The sequence below is a fragment of the Mirounga leonina genome, unplaced genomic scaffold, assembly GCF_011800145.1.
Source record: "Mirounga leonina isolate KUSES-001 unplaced genomic scaffold, KU_Mleo_1.0 Mir_493, whole genome shotgun sequence".
Classification (NCBI taxonomy): Eukaryota; Metazoa; Chordata; class Mammalia; order Carnivora; family Phocidae; genus Mirounga; species Mirounga leonina.
Window position 1 is genome coordinate 3,029,160 of NW_023270780.1, and position 27,399 is coordinate 3,056,558.

General features: G+C 37.9%; 1 protein-coding gene across 2 annotated transcripts in view; it reads left to right on the forward strand.

Moving 5' to 3' along the window:
* SNX27 (sorting nexin 27) overlaps nucleotides 1-27,399 on the forward strand; it is a 66,232-nt gene that overhangs the window by 19,240 nt on the left and 19,593 nt on the right. For both annotated transcript variants that reach the window (XM_034990031.1, XM_034990030.1), the window contains exons 2-5: nucleotides 3,762-3,993; nucleotides 20,948-21,140; nucleotides 22,567-22,631; nucleotides 24,360-24,464. In XM_034990031.1, the coding sequence (XP_034845922.1) occupies nucleotides 3,762-3,993; nucleotides 20,948-21,140; nucleotides 22,567-22,631; nucleotides 24,360-24,464 (595 nt within the window). The remainder of the gene's footprint in view (nucleotides 1-3,761; nucleotides 3,994-20,947; nucleotides 21,141-22,566; nucleotides 22,632-24,359; nucleotides 24,465-27,399) is intronic.

Here is a 27,399-nt window from a genome sequence, read left to right on the forward strand (position 1 = left end):
TGAACAAAAGTCTTGTCTAAAGCCACCTCTGCTAGCTAGCTAAAGGCCTCTGATTGGACCAGATTTTGGTCTTATGTAAAAAATGAGAATTTTATTAAAATTGTTAGGTATATTTTTATAATGCTGAAAACACAAAGTAAGTTTTAGGTATCCTCTAGTTACCTAAAGAAACAAAATTTTGGTCTTACTTGTGGATTGTTGGGTTTTTTACTAGCCGCCTTTTTTTTCCTCACATTTTATTATGAAAAATTTCAAACATACAGAAAAGTTGAAGGAAATGCCCAGTGAATACCTGCATACCTACCACCTAGATTTTATAATTAACATCTTGCTGTATTTGTTTAATCACATATCTGCTGAAAATGTTTTGATAGTGTGTTTAAGTCATTCCCTTTCTTTATGGAAGAACATAGATGAGTAGGACCCATTGGGCAGTAGTTACTTTTGTGTGGTGTAGGACTAGGTGGTTCTCTGATGCAGTGGTCTTATGAAGGGGATTCCCTTTTTGTGATGGGTCGGCGTAGGTTGAGAGCTCAATCATTTTTTTTTCAAATGAATTCCAGCTAGATTATATTACAAAGACAAAAGAAAGACAAGGGAGATTGGTGATAGGAAGGATTTGTGTCATCAGGAGGCCAACATGCTACTAACCTGCTTGCCCAGCTGATAAAAATACTGTCACACGAATAGCTATCATTTATTGAGTGGTTACCATGTTCTAGAGCTTTATCTCATTTTAGTTCTCATTCTGTTAGCTATAGGTATTATTAGCACCATTTTATGGATTAGGAAACTGAGGTTTAGTGAGATTGAATAATTTATCAATGTCTCATCTGTTAAATGGCACAGGTGGTACTCAAACCCAAGTCTGTCTGACTCTAAAACCCATGCTTTGAACCAGAAGTCTACTGCTGGAAGTTTCCTTTATTGCAGAATTTATAGTATTCTTTTATGTCTTTAGAATTGTCCAAATTGGGCCACACTTAATTTGAGCTTGGGAGAGTGGCATTCATGTGGAAAAGAGGATATCATATAAACATTTTTATGATTGTGAAGGCCTCTTAATTCTTGAGGAGGGAGGGCCCTTTTTGAAATTAAACGTCCTGGGGTTTTTACTGACCTCATTTCATTCTCTGAAGAATGAAGGAATTTCCAGCCTTGTATTAAATTGTGGAATGTATAGCATTCCTTTTGTAGTTGAACTAAATAAACATTAGCAAGTGTGTTTAGAATGTGACACTGGTAGTTCGTTCCTGTCTTTATTTATTTATTTTTTTTAAAAAGAGGTTTTGGGGTGATAGCCAATTTGAAGCTTGGTCTTCTCATAAAGAAGTGGAACTGAGCAAGCTCCCTTGCTCCCTGGCTATTGGAGTAAGCCCCACTTAGGTTTCTCTGATGACTTTTGCGGCTTGTTTTTTGAGTGACCCAGGAACAGTGTATTCTAACTTGAAAACTGAATGGGTGGAGGAAGTGTGCATTGAAAGCAGTAGTTCTTAACCAGAGGTTAAGAACTTTTGAAACGAGTGGAAGCCGTGGACCCCATACTAAGGGTGAAAAATACGTATATGCACAAATACAGTTTTACAAACAAATGCTATAGGTGTTTACCAACCCCCAGCCTATTGACAGAATACCCGAAATTAAAGATCCTTTAAAGGGGAAAAAATTGGGGAGCTGAAAAATAAGATTTGAGCATAGTTGTTAAACTTTTTTTCATAAATGTGCATTTCATAAAATTGATTATACTAACATAAAAATCTTGTTTTAGTATCCAAGATGTTCAGTCTCTAAAGTGAGTTTTCCCTATTTTGTTAAAAAAAATTTTTTAAGGGCATTCATGAGTAAGTTAAGATTCCTAGGGGTAGATGAAGTTCTCCATGTTGATTTTTAATTTTTGCTTTTTCAATTATATTTCTTCTACCAGCAAAACATTTTCTCAGAACTACTAATAAGGCTAAAGATTTAGATGAAATCCTTTGACAGTCCCCAACTTGAGGTTTCCATTTCTTCTTCAACCAACATTTCTTCAACAGCTACACAATACTTACTATGCCTTGTAATGCGAGTGTTCAGGTATTTTTCCCAGCGAGTTACATGTTTCATTACATTAATCCTCACAACAATCCTTTTAGGGGCTTATTATTATTATCCCTATTTTACACATGCACAAAATAATGCTAAGAAAGGTTAAATGACTTAGTTAAGACCAGTGCCTGTACTAAAGGCAGGGCCAAGATTTGAATCCATAGCTTCAAAGCCCATTTTTCTCTCTGTTTTATCGTCTGGCTCTGTGATCAGAGTTGATTATTTTTTTCTGATTACTAGTTTGATCTGATCCAAATTTTAAAAGCCCAAATTTCTATCGGTGGAAGGGGTGCTTTTATTTTTTTCTATAGCTGGCCAATTGTAAAATTACTGAATTTTTTGTGTGTGTATAAGTTAGACTTTAGGTTGTCAAATGTCTAGAGTGCTGAATTTACTGATTAGATTGTTAAGCCCAAAAGGAAGGAGGCTTAGCAGGGTGATCTCCTGCCTGTTCTGTTTATATAAATGGATGTTTCAGATACCAGAGTTTGACAGAGACAGTTGCAGTGTCTGAAAAGTTTGTGGAAGGCTTGTTACTAAGCTTAGCATCATTTTCAGGAAGGAAAAATCCTAATGGTTTGAAACTGAAAAAGAGCTTAACTCTAAAGGGTAGTAGATAAGCTTTTATCACACTGACTAAAGGCCAGGTGTATGTTTCCTAACTCTTGGGGGGGATAGCTATGGAGGGAACCTCCAGGTCAGCTAGCTGCCTAGTGGTTTTTGCTGAGACAGCAGGCGCAGGGTCAGCATTGTAGGAAGGTAGTTCAGTTTGCTGAGTGAGTTTTGTGAGACTCAGCATCTTTCTTGACAAAATTATTGTTCTTCCAAACCTTTTACTTTTCCTAGTTGCAGCCTTTGTATCCATTGTAACAGGGAGGAGAATGAGTAGGTTGATTTACTACATAACTTTAGATGTAGGTTTTTTTAGTTTGAACTGATGACCCAGGGCTTTAAGTGAGATAGCACAGAGCAGAAAGAAGAGTAGATAGAATGCTAAGAGAGATTAATGTAATTGGGAGGACAAGGGAAGTTGGTTCAGATAATAAAATTTCAAAATTGCCTTTTTAAAAACCAAGTGATAAATTATTTGTATGAGGATATATACCACTTAACTCCCAAGGTGATGAAACTTGGTATAAAGGAAAATTAAACTGACTGATTTGGAGATACAGGGTGAAATCAGATATAAATATAAAAATTATCTTAAGTCATACTTTTGAATCTTTACAAATTAAAGGAATGCATTTTGTAAAAAATTTCTTCTAACAGAAATTTTAGGAGGTTTAAAAAGAACTAAGTAGAGTTCAAATGGCAGCATTATTAAAAGGCACTTTGATTGTATTGTATACATCCTTGGTTAGGATGAGGAAATTAGCTTTGAAAGCTTTGTTTCCTCTGCAGCTTCACCATGTGCTTTCCTGAAGCTATATGTGGGATTCTAGCATAGAGGAAGGGCAGGTCCTCTCACCTGTTTCCATTTTTCCTCCCTGCCATAAGTTCATAAACACTTCTACACATTATGATCTATAAAAATGTAAACAGCTTTTCTGGAACCAAATTAATCTTGATTTTATGGTTCATACTGCGTAACACTGGAGTGGGGGCAGGAGGGTGGAGATATAAGGTGTTTGGACCCTTCTGGTTTATGGGATTTCTTTTTCCCTTTTTCCCCTTAGGAACGGCGTGAATGTTGAGGGGGCGACACACAAGCAGGTGGTGGACCTGATCCGAGCAGGCGAGAAGGAATTGATCTTGACAGTGTTATCTGTACCTCCACATGAGGCAGATAACCTAGATCCCAGTGACGACTCGTTGGGACAATCATTTTATGATTACACAGAAAAGCAAGCAGTGCCCATATCGGTCCCCACATACAAACATGTGGAGCAGAATGGTGAGAAGTTTGTGGTGAGTGTCAGCCAACTCAATCCTCAAAACATTTAGCTTTTATTTCCCCCCAGTCTCGTCATACATGATACAAGAGCACTAGAAGTAATCACCGCAACCTAGATCAGTTTGTCTACCAGGAAGATGGGTTCACACATATATAAAAGACAGTGACCATGATTTTTTGCAGGGGGTGAAGTACAGTAATAAAGAGGATTTCTGCTTAAGTATAATTCCATTTTCTTTCCAGACAGTTTTAAGTTTGCATTCTGGTCTGTTGTAAACATGTGTAAGTTGGTTTTGTTTATTTGTTTGTTGTTTTATTGGTTGCCATATCTCTTTGTTAATAGCAGTCTCTCACTTACTATTGACTCCGTAGAGCTATAGAGCAAGATTAATTTCAAAAGGTGGTATCTTCCAAAACATCTCGGTAATACAGATTTTGTCCACATCAGAACCTACAAGTGCCCTACACTTCTCTCCACATCTTGTTCTTTTTCGTTTTCTTTGGAGATATCTATGTGAATGATTAACTTGGGTTTTCTGCAAGGTCCTAATTATACTCTGACTACAGTAACTATTCTATACATTTCCAACCTGTTGCTGTTGTAGATGTGCAGGAAAGCCCACCCTGAGTTCTGGATAATATGTGCCAGCCCCTTTTTTGAGTACCTTTGCTTGTTCCTCAAAACCTAATAGCTGCTGGTAGCCAATCTACTTATTTTTTCTCTTGATTGAGATATGCTTTATTTGCCTTTGATTATTTGGGGAGTGTTGATATAATGAGAAATTCATTATTCTTTGTAGAAAGTGCAGTGAGTTCTGTTAGATACTGGCAAACAGACTACATGTGTTTCAAGGTGAACTACAGGTGTTTCAAGGTTGCAGTCTCTGAAATTGGGATTTGTTCCCTGTATAGGAATGAGCCACAGGACATTTATGGTAAATTCTTTTTAGTGGAGAGATGAGAAAAGCAAGCAGAGAAGCCAGAAAAGTTCAGAAGGATCAAATAATGTTTGACTGCATCTTTAATTTAGCTGGTGATGATAGCACATAGCACAGTTTATGTCAGCTTGGTCTGTGGATTCTCAAAGCCATATACACAAAGTTTAGAGTTTTGTGTTTCGGAGGTGCTATACTTTGAATCACAAGGCATGTAAAAAGTAGAAATCAAGGTCAGCTCCTAAAAGTAGAGCAGATTGAATGTTGAGACCTTTTGGGAATTACCTGAGACCTTGGGAGCCTCTGTAGACTTTAGAAAAGGAATGAAACTGAGGGGAAGAATGAAGCGGGGGAAATCGGAGGGGTAGACGAACCATGAGAGACGATGGACTCTGAAAAACAAACTGAGGGTTCTAGAGGGGAGGGGTGTGGGAGGATGGGTTAGCCTGGTGGTGGGTATTGAGGAGGGCACATTCTGCATGGAGCACTGGGTGTTATGCACAAACAATGAATCATGGAACACTTCATCTAAAACTAATGATGTAATGTATGGGGATTAACATAAGAATAAAAAAAAATAAATAGAACAGGAATGAAACTACTAATTATCCCTTTTAAGAAAATTAACATTATTGAGCATAATTTACCTACATTAACATTCACCCACGTCAAGTGTCCGGTTTCATGAGTTTGGATAAATGTACATAGTTTTATAATCACCATCATCCAATCAAGATACAGAACATTTTCACCACCCCAGAAAGTTCCCTCATGACCCTTTGCAGTCAGTCCTCTCCTCATAACACCACCCCTGTCGACCACTGATCAGCTTCCTGTTAGTATATTTTGCCTTTTCTAGAATGTCAAATCAACAGAATCATATAATAAATAGTTTTTGGTGTCTGGCTTTGTTCATTTAGTATAGTCTTTTTAAGATTGATACGTGTTGCATATATTAGTAATTTGTTCCTTTTAATTGCATTTAATTTTTAATTGGATAAATTTACTGCAATTTGTTTATCCAGTGGCTTGTTGATGCATGTTTGGGTTGTTTCCAGTTTGGGGCTATTATGACTAAACCATGAAATAACATTAATGTGTGGGCTTTACGTAGATGTATGTTTTCATTTCTCTTGAGTAGCTGGAAGTGGAATTGCAAGGTGATATAGTAAATGAAAGTTTAACCTTTTTTTTTTAAGGTTTTATTTATCTGTTTGAGAAGGAGTGAGCACAAGTGGTGGGGGAGGGGCAGAGAGAGAGAGAGACAGGGAGAAGAACAAGCAGACTCCCCGCCAGGCAGTGGCCCCATGCAGGGCTCAATCCCAGGACCCCAGGATCACGACCTGAGTCGAAGTCAGATGCTTAACTGTCTGGGCCACCCAGGTGCCCCTAACCTTTTTTTTTTTTTTAAGATTTTATTTATTTATTTGAGAGAGAGGAGCAAGAGAGAGAGCATGAGCGAGGGGAGGGAGAGGGAGAAGCAGACTCCCCTGCTGAGCAGGGAGCCCATTGTGGGGCTTGATCCCGGGACCCCGGGATCATGACCTGAGCTGAAGGCAGACGCTTAAACCACTGAACCACCCAGGCGCCCCAGAGTTTATTTTCATGTACTTAGTGGCCATTCTTATATTTTCATTTGTGAAGAGTTCAACTTTTTTTTTAAAAAGATTTTATTTTTTTGAGAGAGAGAGAGAGCATGAAAGAACGATTGGGGGCAGGGGCAGAGGAAGAGGGAGAAGCAGACTCCTTGCTGAGCATGGAGCTGATCACAGGGCTCTATCCCAGGACCCTGGGATCATGACCTGAGCCACCCAGGCGCCCCTCCCATTTTAAAACTTAAATTATTTATCTTTTTATTTTGTTGTTAAGCGTTCTTTATGTATTTGGAGTCCTTTATCAGAGAGGTGTTTTGTAAAGTATTTTTCCCAGGCTGTGGCTTGCCTTTTTAAAAAATCTTTTATTTATTTTTTTATTCTGTTCAATTAGCCAGCATTTAGTACATCATTAGTTTTTGATAAGTGTTGAACGATTCATTAGTTATGTATAATACCCAGTGCTCATCACCACATGTGCCCTCCTTAATACTCATCACCCAGTTACCCCATCTCCCCACTCCCTCCCTTCTGTAACCCTCAGTTTGGTTCCCGGAGTCCAGAGTCTCTCATGGTTTGTCTCCCTCTCTGATTTCTTCCCATTCAGTTTTCCCTCCCTTCCCCTGTGGACCTCACGCTATTCCTTATGTTCCACATATGAGTGAAACCATATGATAATTGTCTTTCTCTGCTTGACTTACTTCACTTAGGATAATCTCCTCCAGTTCCATCATGTCAATGCAAATGGTGGGTATTCATCCTTTCTGATGGCTGAGTAATATTCCATTGCATATATGAACTACATCTTCTTTATCCATTCGTATGTTGAAGGACATCCTTTTTATTTTATTTTTAACAATGTCTTTCAAAGAACAGAAGTCTTGAATTTTGATGAAGTCCAGTTTATCTGTTTTCATTTATGGATAATTCATATTCTAAGACATCTGCCTAACCCAAGGACACAAATCTTTTGTTTTCTTGTAAAAGTTTTATAGTTGTTTTTTTTTTAAATATTTTATTTATTTATTTGACAGAGAGAGACACAGCGAGAGAGGGAACACAAGCAGGGGGAGTGGGAGAGGGAGAAGCAGGCTTCCCGCCGAGCAGGGAGCCTGATGCGGGGCTCGATCCCAGGACCCTGAGATCATGACCCGAGCTGAAGGCAGATGCTTAATGACTGAGCCACCCAGGTGCCCCAAAAGTTTTATAGTTTTAACTCTCTGTTTTTATAATAACTTTATTGAAATGTGATTCATGTACCAGCAATTGTACATCTTAAGTGTATATAATTCTGTGGTTCTTAGTTTGTATATGTGCTGCTGAAGCGAGCACTGTGGTTCTTAGTTTGTTCACAGAGTAGTGCAACCATTACCACAGTCAGTTTTAGAACATTTTCATCACCTTGGAAAGGCTATACCCTTTAGCCACCATCCTCCAAACCTCCCATCTGCTCCCTACAAATCTTTCTGTCTCTATAGATTTGCCTATTCTGGACATTCCGTATAAATGAAATCATATGTGTTCTAGGGTTTATCCATGTAGCATGTATCAGCCAAGTAACATTCCGTTGTCTGGATACACCACATTTAATTTCTCTCTTCTTCAGTTGACGGACATTTGGGTTATTTCTACTTTTGGCTGTTATGAATGATGCTGTTTTGAGTTATGTGTGTACAGTTTATTATGTGGATATATGTTTCATTTCTCTTAGATATTACATAAAAGTGGAATTACTGGGTCATATGGTAACTCTTATGTTTTAACCTTTTGAAGTTAAAACTGTTCTCCAAAAAGTGGCTGCGTCGTAATTTTCAGTTATGTTTAGGTCTGGGATCCATTCAGAGTTGATTCTTGTATCAATACTGTATGATGTAAGGGTCAAGATTTTTTTTTTTCCATATAGATATCCAGCTGTTTCAGCAACCTGTGTTGAAAAAGAATATCCTTTCACCATTGAAATACCTTGGCTTTATTGTTAAAAATCCACTGAACATATATATGTGGTTCTATTTCTGTATTCTGTTCCATTGGTTATGTCTGAACATTTCAATATGTTATTTTGAGGTTGTCCTCTATTTAGTGCCTTTTCCCTTGAAAAGGGAAAAGGGAATAGCCTCCTGGTTCTTTGTACAGTGAGTCATTTTGGATTGTATCTTGGATATTGTGAATGTTGCATTGTGTAGGCCCAGAGTTCTGTGATATTCCCCTGAGGAATGTTGCTGTTTTGTTTTACCTGGCTGCCACCTGTGGGCAGTACTCAAGTGTCAGTTCAATTCTTTCAGACTTTTCTGTGCTAGTTTGAGTCTGTTCTGCATGTATATCATTCAGGGAAGGATCAGTGTGAGAAGTATGTGGTGTTCATTCACAGAATTAAGGCATCCTTTTCTCTGTTTCTCTTTTCTGGAATTCTCCACTCATTCTGGTGGCAGCCATGCTTGCCTAGAATCTTTTCTCTCTTTCCTCCAGACAGCAGAATGTCAGAGTTTCTATTGGAATTTTAGTTGCCTAAGTCAGGCTACTTTGTGACTGATGCCCACTATCAGGACAGAGCCCCCTAAAAGCAGGAACTCCCCCCAACTCTGTGGGGTGCTCCATGTTTTGACTCCCCTCTGCAATCTGCCTGCATTTAAGTGTAGTATTCAGAATCCTCAGGTAATTGGTTTTTGCATTTTGTCTAGAGTTTGTAGTTGTTATCACTGGAAGGTTGGTCTTTGGGGGAATCTTCAGTTCTATCAAATTTTTTTTTAATGTATAATGAAACTGTTGCCTTCTTGATGAATTGGCCCCTTTAATGTTATGAAATATCTCTTTATCTTCTGTAATACTCTTTGTTCTGAAGTCTTTCTCTGATACTATCTTAGAGCCACTAATAGCCACTTCACCTTTTTTAAAAAAAAGATTTATTATTCATCTGAGAGAGAAATAGTGCAATTGGGGTGGCGGGTATGGGCAGAGAGGGAGAATCCGCCCCCCCCCAGCAGATTCCCCACTGAGTGCGGAGCCCAACACAGGGCTTGACCCCAGGACCCCAAGATCATGACCTTAGCCGAAATTAAGAGTCCGACGCTTAACTGACTGAACCACTTAGACACCCCTCACCTTTCTTTTGTTTATTGTTTTCATTGAGTATCTTTTCCATCTGTTTACTTTTAACTTATCTATATAACTGTACTTAAGGTGAGTGTCTTATAAACAGCATATACTTGTGTCTTGCTTTTTTATGCAATTTGGCAACTTCAGTCTTTTATTTGGAGTCTACTTACATTTCATTTAATTATTGATATAGTTAGTTTTATATCTACCATATTATTCTTTGTTAACTATATCTCATCTGTTCTTTATTCCTTTTTCCTCCTTTCCTGACTTCTTTTTGATTAATGGAGTATTTTTTTAGATTTTATTTTATTTTTTAAAGATTTTATTTATTTATTTGTCAGAGAGAGGCAGCGAGCACACAAGCAGGGGGAGCGGCAGGCAGAAGGAGAAGCTGGCTCCCTGCTAAGCAGGGAGCACGATGCAGGACTTGGACCCAGGACCCTGGGATCATGACCTAAGCTGAAGGCAGACGCTTAACTGACTGAGCCACCTAGGTGCCCCAGATTTTTTTTTTTTTTTTTTAAGTAATCTCACCGTGGGGCTTGAATCTACAACCCTGAGATCAAGGTCACATGCTCTACCAACTGAGCCAGCCAGTCGCCCCAATGGAATTTTTTTTTCTTTCTTTGTCTTAGAGAGAGAGAGAGAGCATGAGTGGGGAGGGGCAGAGGAAGAGAGAATCCCAAGCATCGCAGAGCCTGATGCGGGGCTCAGTTTCACGACCCTGAGATGATGATCTGAGCCAAAATCAAGAGTCAGATGCTCAACTGACTCAGTCACCCAGGAGCCCCTGGAGTATTTTTTTTAATGATCCTATTTTATCTCCACTATTGTATTATTAGATACAATTTGTTGTTTTATTTTCTTAGTGGTGGTTCCAGGTTTATAGTATACATCTTTGTAAGTATTACTTTTAATATAATATTACTTCTCATATAATAAAAGATTTTTACAACAGTATATATCATTTCCTTCTCTCATCCTTTGTGCTGTTGCTGTCATACATTTTACTTCTGTGTGTTATAAATTCCATGTTACTTTGTTGTTATCTTTGCTTTAAACAATTCAAGAAGTTAAAAATAAGGAAATATTTAATCACATATTTACCATTTCTGGGTGTCCTTCGTTCCTTTGTGTAAATTCAGTTTCCATCTGGTATCTATTCCTTCTGCCCGAAGAACTTCCATTAATGTTCTTATAGTACAGATCTGCTGGCAATGAATTCTCTTAACTTTTGATTGGTCTGAAAAAGTGTTTATTTTGCCTTTATGTTTGAAGATATTTTTACCTGGTATAAGATTCTGAGTTGATGGTTTTTTTTCTTTCAGTACTTTAAAAATGTGACTGTAGTCTACTGGCCTGCATAGTGTCTGATGAGAAGTGAGAGGCCTGCTTATTTTAGTTTGTGTTCCTCTCTATGTAATGTTTTAACCCCTTATAGTTACCTTCAAAGTTTTTAAACTTCAAAGCTAGGTCTTTCTTGGTATTTATCCTGCTTGGGGTTTTCTAAATTTTATAGATCTGTGGTTTGATATCTTAATATTTTTCAAAAATTCTTAGCCAGTATGTTATCAAATATTTCTTCAGCTATGTTCTTTTTCTCTTGTCCTTCTGAGATTCCAATTACATGTATGTTAGACTGTTTGATATTGTCCTACAGCTTTTGGATGCTCTGTTCTGTTTTTTTTTCTCTTTCTTTTTTGCTTTAGATTATTTTTGTTACCCTGTTTTCAAGTTCACTGATTATTTCCTCAGCTGTGTCCAGTCAACTGTTGAGCTTGTCAGAGAAATTCTTCATCTCTGATATTATGTTTTTTATTTCTATCATTTCCCCTGAAATTCTCCATCTATTTACACATGTTGTCTACCTTTTCCATTAGATCTTTTAATGTATGAATCATAGTTATTTAATGTCCCTTTGACATTTAGCTATCTCTGAGATTGCCTTATCTCTTGACATAAGTGGTTTTTCTTTGTCTTACTTTTTTGTCCTGTAATATATGATTGAGTGCCAAGCATCATGTGTAGAAAAGTAGAGACTGAAATAAATAGTATTTGAACCTGAAAATTTGCAAATGTCTTCCTCTTCAGGGGATTGAGTCAATCAGGCTCAATTTGGGTGTTGTTTTGGCTTTTGGTATCTTTATTGTTCCATAGGCTTCAAATACCTCTAATAGTAGGCTGCTTTGTGCTTAAAGTGGGGGCTGGGGTCAGAGGCTCTGTTTTTCTGTGTTCTGCTCTCCCCTCTCTCTCAACGTTTAGCCGCCCCTGCGTTGCCTGTACCACAGACAAGTTCTCTCCACCTTTGCCTATCCCCCAGTGGTGGACTACTCTTGCTTTTTATTTAGGTTAGATTTGTAGTGGGGGTTCTCTGTTATCTGGTCCAGCTTCCATCTTAGACAGGGTCTACACAGACCCTGTGCCTATGTCTTGGGAGTGAGACTTTTTCAGTTTTTCTGCCCTTCTTCCTTATCACAGCTAAACTCTGCTTTGTATCTGTGGTTAGTCTTGGAAGAGTTTCTTGTTCCTCCCTTAGCTGTAGCAGACCTCTACTTAGTATCAGTATAGGAGCTTGGGTCTAGGATGGTTTCCTGCCTCTCACCAGGAATAAGGAGTTAGAGGGTTTTTGCTTTGTTTTTCCCCAGAAGCAGTGGATCTTTGCCAGTGCCCTCTGAGAGGATTTGCTGCCCATACCCCCAAGGGCTTAAGGCTTTTGCTTAATAGAAGAGAAGGGTCGGGCTCCTGGGTGGCTCAGTTGGTTAAGCGACTGCCTTCGGCTCGGGTCATGGTCCCGGAGTCCTGGGATCGAGTCCCACATTGGGCTCCCGGCTCAGCAGGGAGCCTGCTTCTCCCTCTGACCCTCTCCCCTCTCATGCTGTTTCTCTCTCTCTCTCTCTCTCAAATAAATAAATAAATAGAATCTTTAAAAAAAAAAATAGAAGAGAAGGGTCTAGGGGCGCCTGGGTGGCTTAGTCGTTAAGCGACTGCCTTCAGCTCAGGTCATGATCCCAAGGTCCTGGGATCAAGCCCCGCATCGGGCTCCCTGCTCCACGGGAAGCCTGCTTCTCCCTCTCCCACCCACCCCCCCCTGCTTATGTTCCCTCTCTCGCTGTGTCTCTCTCTGTAAAATAAATAAATAAAATCTTTAAAAAAAAAGAAGAGAAGGGTCTAGGGGCGGTAGGTGAGGTATTGTGTCTGTCCCCCAACAATTGCCAAGCACCTCTCTCATGCCTGGGGTGTCCCAATAGCCCATTTCTAGTGTCCTGCTCTGTCCCTAGTCTTTCTTGTGAGCACAAGAGGCCCATGGGGAAGACTTGCAAGTGCATGGGTAATCTCTTATATCTAGAGTGGGATTACTGTTCTTGCAGCTTCCTAAATCCTGAACAGAAGCAGCCAAGGATAGCTGCTTAATGTATTTGTCTGCTACTACTTTTGTTTCTGAGTCTGTTTCTACAGACTGAGTTTTCTCCTGGTTATGGATCAAATTTTCTTGCTTCTTTATATGTCTAGTATTTTTTTTTTTTTAAAGATTTTGTTTATTTATTTGACAGAGAGAGACACAGCGAGAGAGGGAACACAAGCAGGGGGAGTGGGAGAGGGAGAGGCAGGCTTCCCTTGGAGCAAGGAGCCCGATGTGGGACTTGATCCCAGGATCCTGGGATCATGACCTGAGCCGAAGGCAGACGCTTAACGACTGAGCCACCCAGGCGCCCTGTCTAGTATTTTTTGATGGGGTATTGCACCCTGTTAATTTAATGTTAGTGTGCATTAGATTTTGTTATATTCCTTTAAAGAATGATGGATTTTTTCTTTTTCTTTTTCTTTCTTTTTTTTTTTTTTTGCTGGCATGCAGTTAAGTTACTTATAGATTACTTTCATCCTTTTTTCAGGTTTGTTTTTAAGCTCTTTTAGGGAGCATAGAGTAGCTTTTACTCTAGAGCTAATTTAGCTCTACTCCTAAAGCATGGCCCTTTTGAGTTCTTTAGAATGCCATGGAGATTCAAGGGAGGTCTCTCTATTCTGGCTGGAGGGAAGTCAAATGATTCCAGATGCTCTTTGAACTCCAGTAAAATTGTTATTTTTACAGCTCACCCTGGTAATAGTTCTTTTTTTTTTTAATTAAATTAAATTTTATTTTATTTTAATTAACATATAATGTATTATTTGTTTCAGGGGTACAGGTCTGTGATTCATCAGTCTTACATAATACCCAGTGCTCATTACAACACATACCCTCCCCAATGTCCATCACCCCGTTACATCATCCCTCCATCTCCCTCCCCTCCAGCAACCCTCAGTTTGTTTCCTGAGATTAAGAGTCTCTTTTGGTTTGTCTCCCTCTCTGGTTTCATCTTGTTTCATTTTTCCCTCCCTTCCCCTATGATCCTCTGTCTTGTTTGTCAAATTCCGCATATCAGTGAGATCATATAATTGTCTTTCTCTGATTGACTTATTTCGCTTAGCGTAATATCCTCTAGTTCCATCCACATCTTTGCAAATGGCAAGATTTCATTTTTTGATGACTGCATAATATTCCATTGTATATATATACCACAGCTTCTTTATCCATTCATCTGTTGATGGACATCTAGGCTCTTTCCACAATTTCGCTATTGTGGACATTGCTGCTATAAACATTGGGGTGCATGTGCCCCTTCGGATCACTACATTTTTATCTTTGGGGTAAATACCAAGTAGTACAATTGCTGGGTTGTAGGGTAGCTCTAGTTTTAACTTTTTGAGGAACCTCCATACTGTTTTCCAGAGTGGCTGCATACCCTGGTAATAGTTCTTTCCTCAAATTGCTATTCAGCTAGAATTCAAGGGGATCCTATGCAGATTTCTAGAGCTCTGTCTCTCTTTAGCTCCCCGCTCTTGTGTACTCTGTCCTACAAATTCTAGCTGCTTTGGCCTCCCTGAACTCTAGTCTCTGTCTCCACAACTCAGTGAAATTGCCATACTGTTTGGATGCCCTTGTATGACCTGCAGTTCAAGCGTTACCTCTAGACAGAAAATCTAGGTTATGGTAGGGCTCATCTTGTTTGTTTCCCTTTTCTTAGGTATCACAGTTCTTAACTGCCTGTTGTCCAGTGTCCAAAAATAGTCGTTTCCTATGTTTTGCCCAGTTTTCTAGGTGTTTACTGTGGGAGGTTAATTCCAGACCATTCAGAAGTTCTCAGATTATCCTATAAAAATAGAATATTTTTATTTATAGGCCATTCAATTAAAACTTGATTTTCAATATTCTTGATTTTAAAAGGAATACCAGTGGAACCCTGCTTCATACTATTTAGAAAATTTGATTCCGAGTAGATTAAGGACTTAAATGACAAAATAAAAAAATTAAAAGCTCTTAGTGGAAAGTATAGGTGAATAGGTTTTTGATCCTGGGTATAGCAGAGAGTTTAACACAGAAAGCATTGGTTATAAAAATATTGATAAATTGGACTCCATAAAACTGAGATTTTTAAAAATCAAGTTACATAATAAAGTGAGAAGACAAATGACACATAGGAGAAGATACAGTATACACACATGAAAAAGATTATGTCAAGAACTTATAATGAACTCTACAAATAAATGAGAAAAGCACAAAAACTCAGTATAACACTGGACAAAATATATGAATGTGTATTTTACAGAAGAGGACACTCACTGGCCAATAAATATGTGAAGAGATGATCAACATCATTAGATGAAACATTAGAGAAATGTAAATTAGGACCACAGTGAGAAGTCTTTTCACACCCATTCCCCATTGGCAAGAAGTAAGAGGATCTTTTTATGTTTTACTGAAAGGAGTATAAATTGATGCAACCACTTGAGCTTACTGTTTGGCATTATCTCATTGGGTTGATTATTCACATACCTTATAATCTTGCAGTTCTACTCTTAGTATACCCAAGAGAATCTCTTATATATGTATAACAGGGGGCATGTATACAATTTCATAGCAGTGTTTGTTCATGATAGCAAAAACCCAGTAACAACCCCAACTGCCCATCAACGGGATAACAGATAATTAAAAAGCAAAACAACAAATTGTTATATACAACAGAATAAACCACAAAGGTATGTAACATTGTGGATGAGACTAAGGGAAAAAAAAAGGCATGAAAGGTCTCCCTCTGAATGATAACCTTTTTATAAAACTAAAATACTTCCCCCCCCTTTTTTTTATTAGTTTCAGAGGTAGAATTTAGTGATTCATCAGTTGCATATAACACCCAGTGCTCTTTACATCCTTAATGCCCATGACACCATCCATCTACCCACCTCCCATCCAGCAACCATCAGTTTGTTTCCTAGAGCTCAGCGTCTCTTATAGTTTGCCTCCCTCTCAATTTTCATCTTATTTTATTTTTCCTTCCCTTCCCCTATGTTCATCTGTTTTGTTTCTTAAATTCGGCATATGAGTGAATTCATATGGTATTTGTCTTTCTCTGACTTATTTTGCTCAGCATAATACCCTCTTGTTCCATCCACATCTTTGCAAATGGCAAACTTTTTTTCTTTTTGTAATATTCCATTAAAACTAAAATACCCTTTAAAAATTAAAATAAAAAATAAAAATTTAAGGATTACTTATAAATACAGGAAAATACTATAAAAAGAAAAGCAAGGGAATGATGAACATGATTGAATATGTTAATTTTGGGCATCAGAGGAGCAGGGAGAAGGGATGAAGGTGGCAGAGACAATGGTTAGAAATTATTGTCAGGGTCTTAGTTTATAGTTTACTTTTTACAAGGTTAACAATAACTAATTAAATATCCAAACAAAGAGCTTGCCATAATGAGCCTGTGTTGTGAACCAAGGATTATGATTAATCCAGTTCTGGACACCTGAGGCTCAAATAAAGAAAGAAAAGTAACAGAGACCATTTATGATCCATCTTAGGGAAAATACACATATGCATGCATGCACGCACATACAAGAAACCTAAGTTATTTAAGAGCATATTGTGGCCTTTATGCTTTTTTATTTCCAAGAAGGAGCCTAAAAACTTCAGCATTTGGGAAAAATCCCTGAGTTAAGGATCTCATGCATTTTACCCAGAAATCAACTAAGAGTGCTGTATCTCCTTTTACTTTATAAGCAGCTTGTGAATGGCAAATAATGTAGTTTTTTAAAGATGGATTTTCGCTAAAAATAAGATTAAATAGGAGGGTGATGTTGGAAACAATTTGTTTGTCATAATGTACATTGAAGATTCATCCAGATCAATAGCAGAAACCAGGACGGCATCTATTTGACTTTTGGAAGCTGAACTTGGGTGATATTGCCAAAATGTCATCATTCTGTTTATCACTTTTGCATTATGTAAGGAGATTCTCTTCTGTGTGTTCAGTAGCACAATTCCTGTCACTTACTAGAGATTTGAGAAAATGAGAACTTTTTAATATTCAGATACTACATAGGATGAGATGTTACCATTTCAAAGCCTTAAGAAACCTATAGGTGGGGATTTAAGGAACCAACAAAATGGAGATCTCTGATATCTGGGATTTCAGTTTTGCTACTGAATACAGAACCCAGGTGTTAATAGAATTGCTTTCCCTGCAGTAGGCTGTGCTCATTGTAAGATTTTATCTGTTACAGGATGCCTGGCTGGCTCAGTTAGTAGAGAATGAGACCTAAGGTTGTGAGTTCGAGCCCCACATTGGGGATGGAGCCTATAAAAGAAAAAGAGAAAGAAAAGAATTTATCAGTTACCATCTTCTGGCATTCATTACATAGGATTAAGTCATGAGGCTAGAGAGAGAAATGGCACAGCATGGATTTTCAGCATTTACATATTAGAAATTATTTTGAAGCTGAATTTTGAAACTTTGACCTGCAGAATCCAGAGAAACAAAATTAGATCACTGACATAAGTTTTACACTTTCCTCACCCATGTTTTTTCTTATTGGGTTCTTAATAAGCAGAGAGGAACTCAAGAGGACTGAAACTTGTTACCCTCAATGGTGCTAGGAGTGGTGCAGAGCCACATGCAGCCTCTAAGTCCACTGAGCCATGCCTGCTCCAGTCCTGGGGCCTGAGGGCACGTGCCGTCTGACTCTGCATGGGCTCTCCTCTTGAATGGGTAACAACAGAAAATGGTATTGGAACACTGGGATTCAGCAGTTTTGCACAGGAAGCTTTGGGAGATGTTGTTTAATGTAGTGTGCCTGAAGGTGGGACAAAATTGAACAATCAAGATGAATTTGGTGCTTTGGAAAGTGTGGAAGCTGCTAGTGAACTCTGTTTTCCTCTATTAGGAGAAGGAACTGAAATTAATGAAACTCTTACAGAAAATCCAGGACTTGTGTACAAATCCTTTTATGAAGATGGTTGGCTGATCAAGATAATACTCAGTAATCCTTCAGAATTGGATGAATTAATGAGTGAAGAAGCATATGAGAAATACATAAAATCTATTGAGGAGTGAAAATGGAACCCCTAAATAAGCTAGTATGAAACGGAAGGAAGGAAGGAAGAAAAAGAAAGAAGAAAGATAAAAAGAGAGAAAGAACTTATCTCAGACAACTGGCTTTGCAGTCTGAACATTCCAACTTGAAGTCTTACAGGATATGGTCAGTTGGAGAAGAAAGTGACCAGTGATCATTAAATTCAGTGTACTATTGCAAGCTAGACTAACTTCATCTAGTTCCGTTTATGAGCCAGCCAGTCTTAGGGTTTAAATTAAGGTAGAATGCAGAAGCACTGCCCGCCTGTGTATATCTTTAGTTCCTATTTGATTATGTTCCTCTTTAAGACCAGAGAATATATTTTTTGATAGACATTCTCATTTGTAATGAGACTATGGGCATTTCTTTTTTTTTTTAATTTTTATTTTTAAAGATTTTATTTATTTGACAGAGAGAGACACAGCGAGAGAGGGAACACAAGCAGGGGGAGGGGAGAGGGAGAAGCAGGCTTCCTGCTGAGCAGGGAGCCCAATGTGGGCTTGATCCCAGGACCCTGGGATCATGACCTGAGCCGAAGGCAGACACTTAACAACTGAGCCAGCCAGGCGCCCCTCTTTTTTTTTTTTTTTTTTAAGATTTTAAAAATTTATTTATTTATTAGAGAGAGAGCATACAAGTAGGGGAAGTGGCAGGCAGAGGGAGAAGCAGGCTCCCTGCTGAGCAAGGGGCCCGATGCGGGACTCCATCCCAGGCCCCTGGGATCATGACCTGAGCCCAAGGCAGATGCTTAACCAACTGAGCCATCCAGGCATCCTGAGACTATGGGCATTTCTCATGGACTATAGACATTCTTGAGTTTTAGGCAGAAGGCCTCAGCATGCACTAAGTGAATCAGTCATTTTTTTTGGCAAATGAGTGTGTCCAAACCAGGGAAATAAGAATACTAATAGATACTGGTTAATTTTAAGGACCAATGAAGAATAAAACAATCTGTTGGCGATCTTTTTGTATGTTTCTCATTTGCTAAGCACAGTTAATTTAAAAATGGTTTGGCTCTTGGGGAAGCCATTCCTACTTGCATTAAAGTCTTACAGAACTGTCAGGCATCCAGATTATTTATATTTCTGTTGCCTTGATGCCACATTTAAATTGGGAGTGGTGGGGAGGTAGGTGAGAGGCTATTTGATGTTACTCTTCTCACTTTATAAAGAAACTGAAAGTTGAATCAACTTTTCAGTTTTCTTATTGAAATTATCACAAAGGCTCTCAGGCTATAGCGTTCTTTTTACCCTAGGAAATGTTTTACTGGGCTTGAGATCACTCAAGTGAAGAAATGCAGTTATAGTCTTCATGTGCATTATCAAAGACCTACTCTGCTCTTCCTTGGAAAAAGATATTGGGGAATATCTTTGAACCAGCAGTGTCACTAACTAGTTTTACCTCCCTCCCTTCCTTCCTAGTATGAGGAACACAGGCTGACATATATCACCCATAGTGTTACGGACTTGCTTTTTTTTAAGCAAAGGAATGGTGATGTTATTGAGAAGTTTGGATAGTTTAGTTTGAAAAGGAAGGATACAAGACAAGATTGACTGAGTAGGACTTTCTTAAGACTGCCTGCCCTCAAGAGAACTGTGGTCTTGTCTAAGGGGAATGCTGTTCTCTGTTTTAGGCATTTGTACTTCAAGAGGCAGTGGTGGGAATACTTGATAATATATGTGATTCATTACAACTTTGAGTGATAATCACAGGAACAAAGCTCATTGATCAGGATCATACACATCCTTGGAGACTGTTTCATAGTGATTAGAGGCTTTGCTTTTAATTGGGGGAGGAATCATAGGCGGAGAATGGAAGAGGAGTCTTGAATTAATAAATTATTTTTGTATTTAATTCATACTTCCTAAATCACAGAAGCATGGGAAAGATACTTTTTGAGCTTTGAAGGAAAGGCTTTGGCCAATACATTCTCAGTGATTAACTCTTGATTCCATGAGTATATGATCTGTTTTGTGCACATTTAAAATTTGGAATGATTTTTGCAAAACCAGTAAATGTGATTTGGGGCCAGTTTTTCCATCTCTGCCTCATTGTTATGTTCTGAGAATACAAAGTAACTTGCATTATTAGATATTTTTGGATTGCATGTTTTATTACTTTCCTTTATGAGGGTACATATTCAGGAATTTCACATACATTCATTTATTTATTCAACAAATATTTACTTAGTGCCTGCTATGTTCCACACCCTGTTCTAGAAGCTTGGCATGTATCTGTGAACAATAGACAAAAATCTCTAACCATTTCTTCATGAGGATTATTAACTCTCTGTAATTACAAAGTGGTCCTTAGCATACATTTATTCTTCAACTTTTTGTTAACCCTGTTTTAATGATGGAAGGAAGAACAAAACTAAAGATATCTGACTTCAGGAAAGGAGTTTTTGCAACAAAAACATTTTGCTAACAAAATGCTATTACATCATTTTTAGAACTTTCTTTGCAGTTTGGGCCACACACAAATATCAGGCACATTGCTTTCTAGTCAACCCTCACTTTATACATCTCCAAATTTTCTTGGTTGTTCATTCACTAGATTTACCACATTGGCTTTGAATGACTTAACTTTCTGAAAATAAAATCCACTCTTAAAAGCCTTTGAAGATATTTAAAACAATGTGTTGGAGGTAATTTTAATAGCAAAAATAAGATCATGGGCCACTTGAGTAGCACTGTTGTACATATCATTTCTGGCATGTTTATTAAAAGTAAGCCTTATTTTACAGTGATCATGAACACATTCTCCGTTAAGTACATAGCAGAATATACCTCACAGCATCTGTCTGAGCTTGACTTTAGATGATTCTGTGATTTAATTTGTAGTAAGTAGGCTTTTTTTTTTTTTTTTTTTTTTTTGTTCTTTCCCCTCACCAGGTATACAATGTTTATATGGCAGGGAGGCAGCTGTGTTCTAAGCGGTACCGGGAGTTTGCCATCCTACACCAGAACCTGAAGAGAGAGTTTGCCAACTTTACATTTCCCCGACTTCCAGGGAAGTGGCCATTCTCTTTATCAGAACAGCAATTAGATGCCCGACGTCGGGGGTTGGAAGAATATCTAGAAAAAGGTAACTGGCCTATTAAACTCTACTATCTTAAGTAGACATGGAGTCTAGGTATGTGTTGCAACTCTTAAACTCCATAGCTAAGTTTCCTGAAACTAGTGAAAGTAAATCGTATTTCTCTGACCATTGGTGTTGAATGATCTGAGCTTTGAAGCTGAGACTGAAATGTCCAGTACAAGGATTATTTGTCTATTTCATTGACTTGCTGAGCACTTAACAACAATAGAAAAATACATAATTAGTTTTTGATGCATTAGGGACCTTTATTTATAGGGTTATATTATTTGCCAGCAAACACAGACTCATCAACATGCTGAGTTGACTTGGGAACTAAGTGGGCAGTACTTAAAACATTTTTATTAAAATGATTCTCAGTTCACTGGCATATCCTACTTGAAAACTCCTTTTTCCTCTTACAGGTGCCAAGTTGTAGGTATTCTAAGGTCCTGTTGATCTAAGCAGGTTATAGGTTGAAGTATTGAAACCTACTTGTTATCTTAGGACTTCCAGATAGTATACCAGAAGTGGGATGTGGATGCTAAAACTTTTGCTTATCTGGAAAGGCAAGGAGAAATGACCCAAATCTCTGGAATAAGATAGTTCATTTTGTGGCTCAGAGAAGAGATCTTGCTTCACTATATTATGGAGTTATATAATTTGCCAGCTGTGCAACAGGCCTTTTTTAAAATACTAATTTAATAGAATAATGGTTTTATGTGATATTTATTAATTCTGTGTCCTTGTGTCCTTGTATAAGAACTAATTGACCTAGTTGAATTTTTTTTAAACTTTAGTAGAAAGCCTTATCCCTGAAGAAAAATCTATTTCCCCTGTAGAAGTTAGTGAGATTTCCTCATCAGTTTTTAGCTTTTTTTCCTAACATGGAATGGCCTCTAAACACAGCCCTTGGGAAATGAAAAAGGGTATAAATTTTTTTTAATAAAATGAAGTAAAAGCGTCAGTATAACTTAACATCCTCATGAGAGTGTCAGGAAATTAACTTTGTTATATTTAGACAATTAGCTACTTACCTGCTTTCCTTCCTTCCTTCCTTCCTTTTTTTCTTTTCCTTTTTTTTTAGTTGTTTTGAAGCTAAAGTTAGTGAGGTGAGAAGATGCCCTGAGCTTACTACTTAATTACCTACCCATTTTTTCCAAAGTGGTTTTAACTACTTCTGCTTCTCTGACTGGCCTGACGCAGGGCTCGATCCCAGGACCCTGGCAGATGCTTAACAACTGAGCCACCAGGCGCCCCTCTAGTTCATATTTATATGAATGTTTATTGTGCCTTGAGATGTCATGTGTCAGGAATGGCATCCCACCTCTGCATTGCCTGCTACTGATGATTTACACTTAAACCTTGATATGTTCTTGACTTTAAAGTCTTGATTTTAGGGCCTCATGCCAGATTCTATTTTTGTTTTCTACAGTGTGCTCAATACGAGTCATTGGTGAGAGTGACATCATGCAGGAATTCCTATCAGAATCAGATGAGGTAGGTGAATACTCCCTTCAGTGACTGTTTACCCCTTGGCTCCTTGTGGGGGAAAATAAAGATATCGATTATAGATTGAATTGCCATAAATTCCCCAAATGGCTATTTTTTCAATTTCCCTTTCTTCTGTACCCTGCTTACCTTTCAAAACCTAGTGCTAGTTTCACCTTCTCTTTGACGCTTTCCCTGATACTCAGGTCATTGGTTTTTCATTCCACCAAGAACTTTTGCAGTCAGGATCACCCGATCATCACCTTGTTGCTCTCTCATTCTCTAATTTTTTTATACATATAATCAAATTATCACTTTATATTTTTAGTTCACTAGACTGTGAACTACCTGTAGGTAAGAGCTAAGTCTTTTTTTTTTTCCCAGTCTTATTGAGGTAGAATTGACAAATAAGAATCATCTGTATTTGAAAGGTACTGCTTGATGTTTTGATACATGTATACATTGTGAAATATCACCACAGCTAGCGAACATATCCATTACCTCAGTTACCATTTTCTTTCTTCTTTCTTTCTTTTTCTTTCTTTCTTTCTTTCCTTTTGTGTATGTGTCTGTGTGTGTGTGTGTGATCTTAAGAACACTTAAGATCTATCCTAGCAAAATTCAAATATACAATACAGTATTGTTAACTCTGGTCACCATGCTATTATACATTAGAACTCAAGAAAAAGAACTTGGTCATCTTTATATTCCCAGTGCCTTACTATAATGTCCAGCATATTGTAGGTACATAATAAATATTAATGGAGTAGAAGAATGAATACATAATGCTGCTATATTAAATAGTGTGTTATCTACTAACTATTTTATATGTATATGTCTTATTTTCCCAACTAGATTTTAAGTTTCTTGCAGACAAGGGCTTATAATGAAGTAATGCTTAGGATGGTTTTAGATGATGAATATTTTTTAAGTGGTAAATGAAAATCGACTTGCTCTTAAATCGTTGTTTCTCTCTAATAAAACTTAGAGAGTCAAAAATCTGTTAGAGGAGGGGTACATGGGCAGTTGGTTAAGCATCCAACTCTTGATCTCAGCTCAAGTCTTGATCTCAGGGTCATGAGTTCAAGCCCTGAGCTGGGCTCCACACCAGGCATGGGGCCTACTTAAAAAAATCTGTTAGAGGACTGTATTAATCATCAAAAACAATAAGAAAGAAGGACCTTTTGAATTAAGGGATAAGAATTGTTTACTCTTCTCTAGAAGAAAATTGAATATTATACTAACTCAGATTCCTGCATTTCACCCATTTTTCCTGTCAAAGGTATCATGATTACTTCAGGCTTTAGAAAGGAACTTAGGATACTACTTGAGCCAATCTAGTGTGCCTGACCATTTAAACCCAGAGAATGTTTGTCAAAACTATTGCTTTCAGTTGTTTTCTTTTCTCATTTGTGAGTTCTGAATGTTTGGAAGTAAGCCAAAAATCTCATCTGTGTTTGACCTAGACTGCTTCACACAAGTGTTCTGTTTTGAAATGTGAACACATTGGCTTTAACATGTTTCTTTCCTCCCTGTTCATCTTAAAGGTTAACTTCTGCTGCAGCCTGAAGTCAGCTTTCTGACTTGTAAAATGTATTGACTTTAAGGTTTCTTTTTACCCCTTTTCATTGGAACTTGCTTTCTGTCACATGTTTAGGTTGTTGTTTAGCTAGCATGTTACAAGGAGAGTAAGGATATGCTGGGTGATAAATTCTGTCTCTGTGTCTTTTCCCCCAGAACTACAATGGTGTCTCCGACGTAGAGCTGAGAGTAGCACTACCAGATGGAACAACAGTTACAGTCAGGGTTAAAAAGAACAGTACTACAGACCAAGTATATCAGGTAAATTAAACTTGAACAAGTAGACTCAACTTTGGATGGTATAAAGCTAAGGAAAGATGGAAAGATGGATTAAATGAGTTAATACATATAAAGTGCTTGGACTTATCTGGCATATAATAAGTTATTAAATGTTAGCTACTCTTGTTGATGTTATTATTAATGTGAAAGTACTTTGCTCTTCTTGAAAGAAAGGTACAGTATATATCCTGGGTCATAGTAGGTATGATTAGCCCCCCTCCTTTTTAATTGTAAAAAACTTAACATACATGAAAACAGAACAGTACAGTGAACCTCCATTTTTCCATCACTCATATTTAATAATCATCAAGATTTTGCCACATTTGTATTATGTATCCTTTTTTCCTTTTCCTTTGTTTAAATTTTTTTTTTTAAGATTTTATTTATTTGGGACAGAGAAAGAGAGAACACGGGCAGGGGGAGAGGGGCAGACGGAGAGAAAGGGCAAGAAGCAGACTCCCCACTGAGCAGGGAGCCTCATGCAGGGCTTGATCCCAGGACCCTGGGATCATGACCTGAGCCAAAGGCAGTCGCTTTACCGACTGAACCACCCAGGCACCCCTTTGTTTAAATATGTTAAAGCAAATTCCATCTTATTGGACCTGTGTATATTTTCAGTATAAATCTCTAAAAAAAATAAGGACATTCTTCTTATATAAATACAAAGCCATTATCAGACCTAAAAAATTAACAATATTTCCTTGGCATTAACTAATAACAAATCCATAGTCAAATTTTCCCAACTGTCTGAAAATGATTTTTTATAGTTGGTTTGGTAAAATCTGGATCTAAACGAGGTTTGGTTTTTATGTTTGTTTTAATATAAAGCAGTCTCCCTTCCCTTCCCCAACTTTTTATTTCCGTGTTATTGGTTTGTTGTAGAAATTGGGTCTGTGTTGTGCAGTGTCCCACATTCTGAATTTATCTGTTTGTTTCTTTTATCTGTGTCATTTAATATGTCCATCTTCTGCTTACATTTTGCGTGAATTGAAGTTTGTTCTAGAGGCTCGATTAGGTTCAGGTTCAGCTTTTTTTAATAAGAATACTTCATAATTGGTGATATATATATATATATATATATACACACACATCCTATTGCTTTTCAGCAGAGTTACACAATGTCTGATTATCCCACTTTTAGTGATACTAAGATTAATCAGTGGGTTTAGGTGGTGATAACCTGGGCTCTCTATTGTAAAATTTCCCATTGGTCTGTAATCAGATGAGTGTATTATCTATGATTGCTGCCTTAACCAGTGATTTCATTAAAAGGGTTGCAAAGTACTGGTTTTCTAATTCTGTCATTTCTTTGTATTTGTTGGGTAGAATTCTTCTGTAAAGAACTTTGCCTTATTTTTGTTTTTAATTTTTTTTTTTTTTTAAGATTTTATTTATTTGCGAGAGAGAGAATGAGAGACAGAGAGCATGAGAGGGAGGAGGGTCAGAGGGAGAAGCAGACTCCCTGCCAAGCAGGGAGCCTGATGTGGGACTTGATTCCGAGACTCCAGGATCATGACCTAAGCCAAAAGCAGTCGCTTAACCAACTGAGCCACCCAGGCGCCCAAGAACTTTGCCTTATTAACTAGGGCTATGTAGTTACCCTAAAATATAGTTTGTAGGAAAGGGAGGATAAATACTGAAATTTTTTTTTTTTTAAAGATTTTATTTATTTGACAGAGAGAGACATAGTGAGAGAGGGAACACAAGCAGGGGGAGTGGGAGAGGGAGAAGCAGGTTTCCCGCTGAGCAGGGAGCCTGATGCAGGGCTTGATCCCAGGACCCTGGGATCATGACCTGAGCCGAAGGCAGACGCCTAACGACTGAGCCACCCAGGCGCCCCCCAAATACTGAATTTTTTTAATTGCCAATTGTCAGAGTAAAGAATTGGTGTCCTAGTTGATCCCAGTGATGTCCAGTGAGATAATTATTTTGTTTTATTTTATTTTATTTTAGTATCATGGGTTTTTAGGTATTTAATGTGATTTAATCATATATTATCTTTGATGCTCAGATTGTTCCATTTTTGACCAGTGGAAGCTCCTTCATGTCTGCTTCTGTATTCTTTTGATGCAACTTATTTGTTTGTAATAGCACTCTTGCTTTTTGGTACAACAAAATGTTCTGGCCTCATCTTTGTATATTTCTCATCCTAGATCTAGAATCAGCCACTTTCCTCAGGAGTCCTGGTTTCTTTCAGTGAGAAATTATATATATATATATATATATTTTTTAAAGTTTAATTTAATTTAAATTCAATTAATATGTAGTGTATTATTAGTTTCAGAGGTAGTGTTCAGTGTATATAACACCCAGTGCTCATTACGTCACATGCCCTCCTTAATTCCCATCACCCAGTTACCACATCAGCCCACCCACCCCCTTGCAGCAACCCTCAGTTTGTTTCCTTAGTTAAGAGTCTCTTATGGTTTGTCTCCCTCTCTGATTTCATCTTATTTTATTTTTCCCTCCCTTCCCCATCCTCTGTTTTATTTCTTAAATTCCACATGTAAGTGAAATCATATGATAATTATCTTTCTCTGACTGACTTATTTTGCTTAGCATAATAATTCCATCCACATCGTTGCAAATGGTAAGATTTCATTCTGTTTGATGGCTGAGTAATATTCCATTGTATATATATACCACATCTTTTTTATCCATTTATCTGTTGATGGACATTTGGTCTCTTTCCATAGTTTGGCTATTGTGGACATTGCTGCTATAAACATTGGGGTGCATGTGCCCCTTCAGATCCCTACATTTGTATCTTTTGGGTAAATACCTAATAGTGCTCTATTTTTAACTTTTTGAGGAACCTCCATACTGTTTTCCAGAGTGGCTGCACCAGCTTGCATTCCCACCAGCAGTGTCAGAGGGTTTCCCTTTCTCCACATCCTTGCCAACATCATTAATTTTA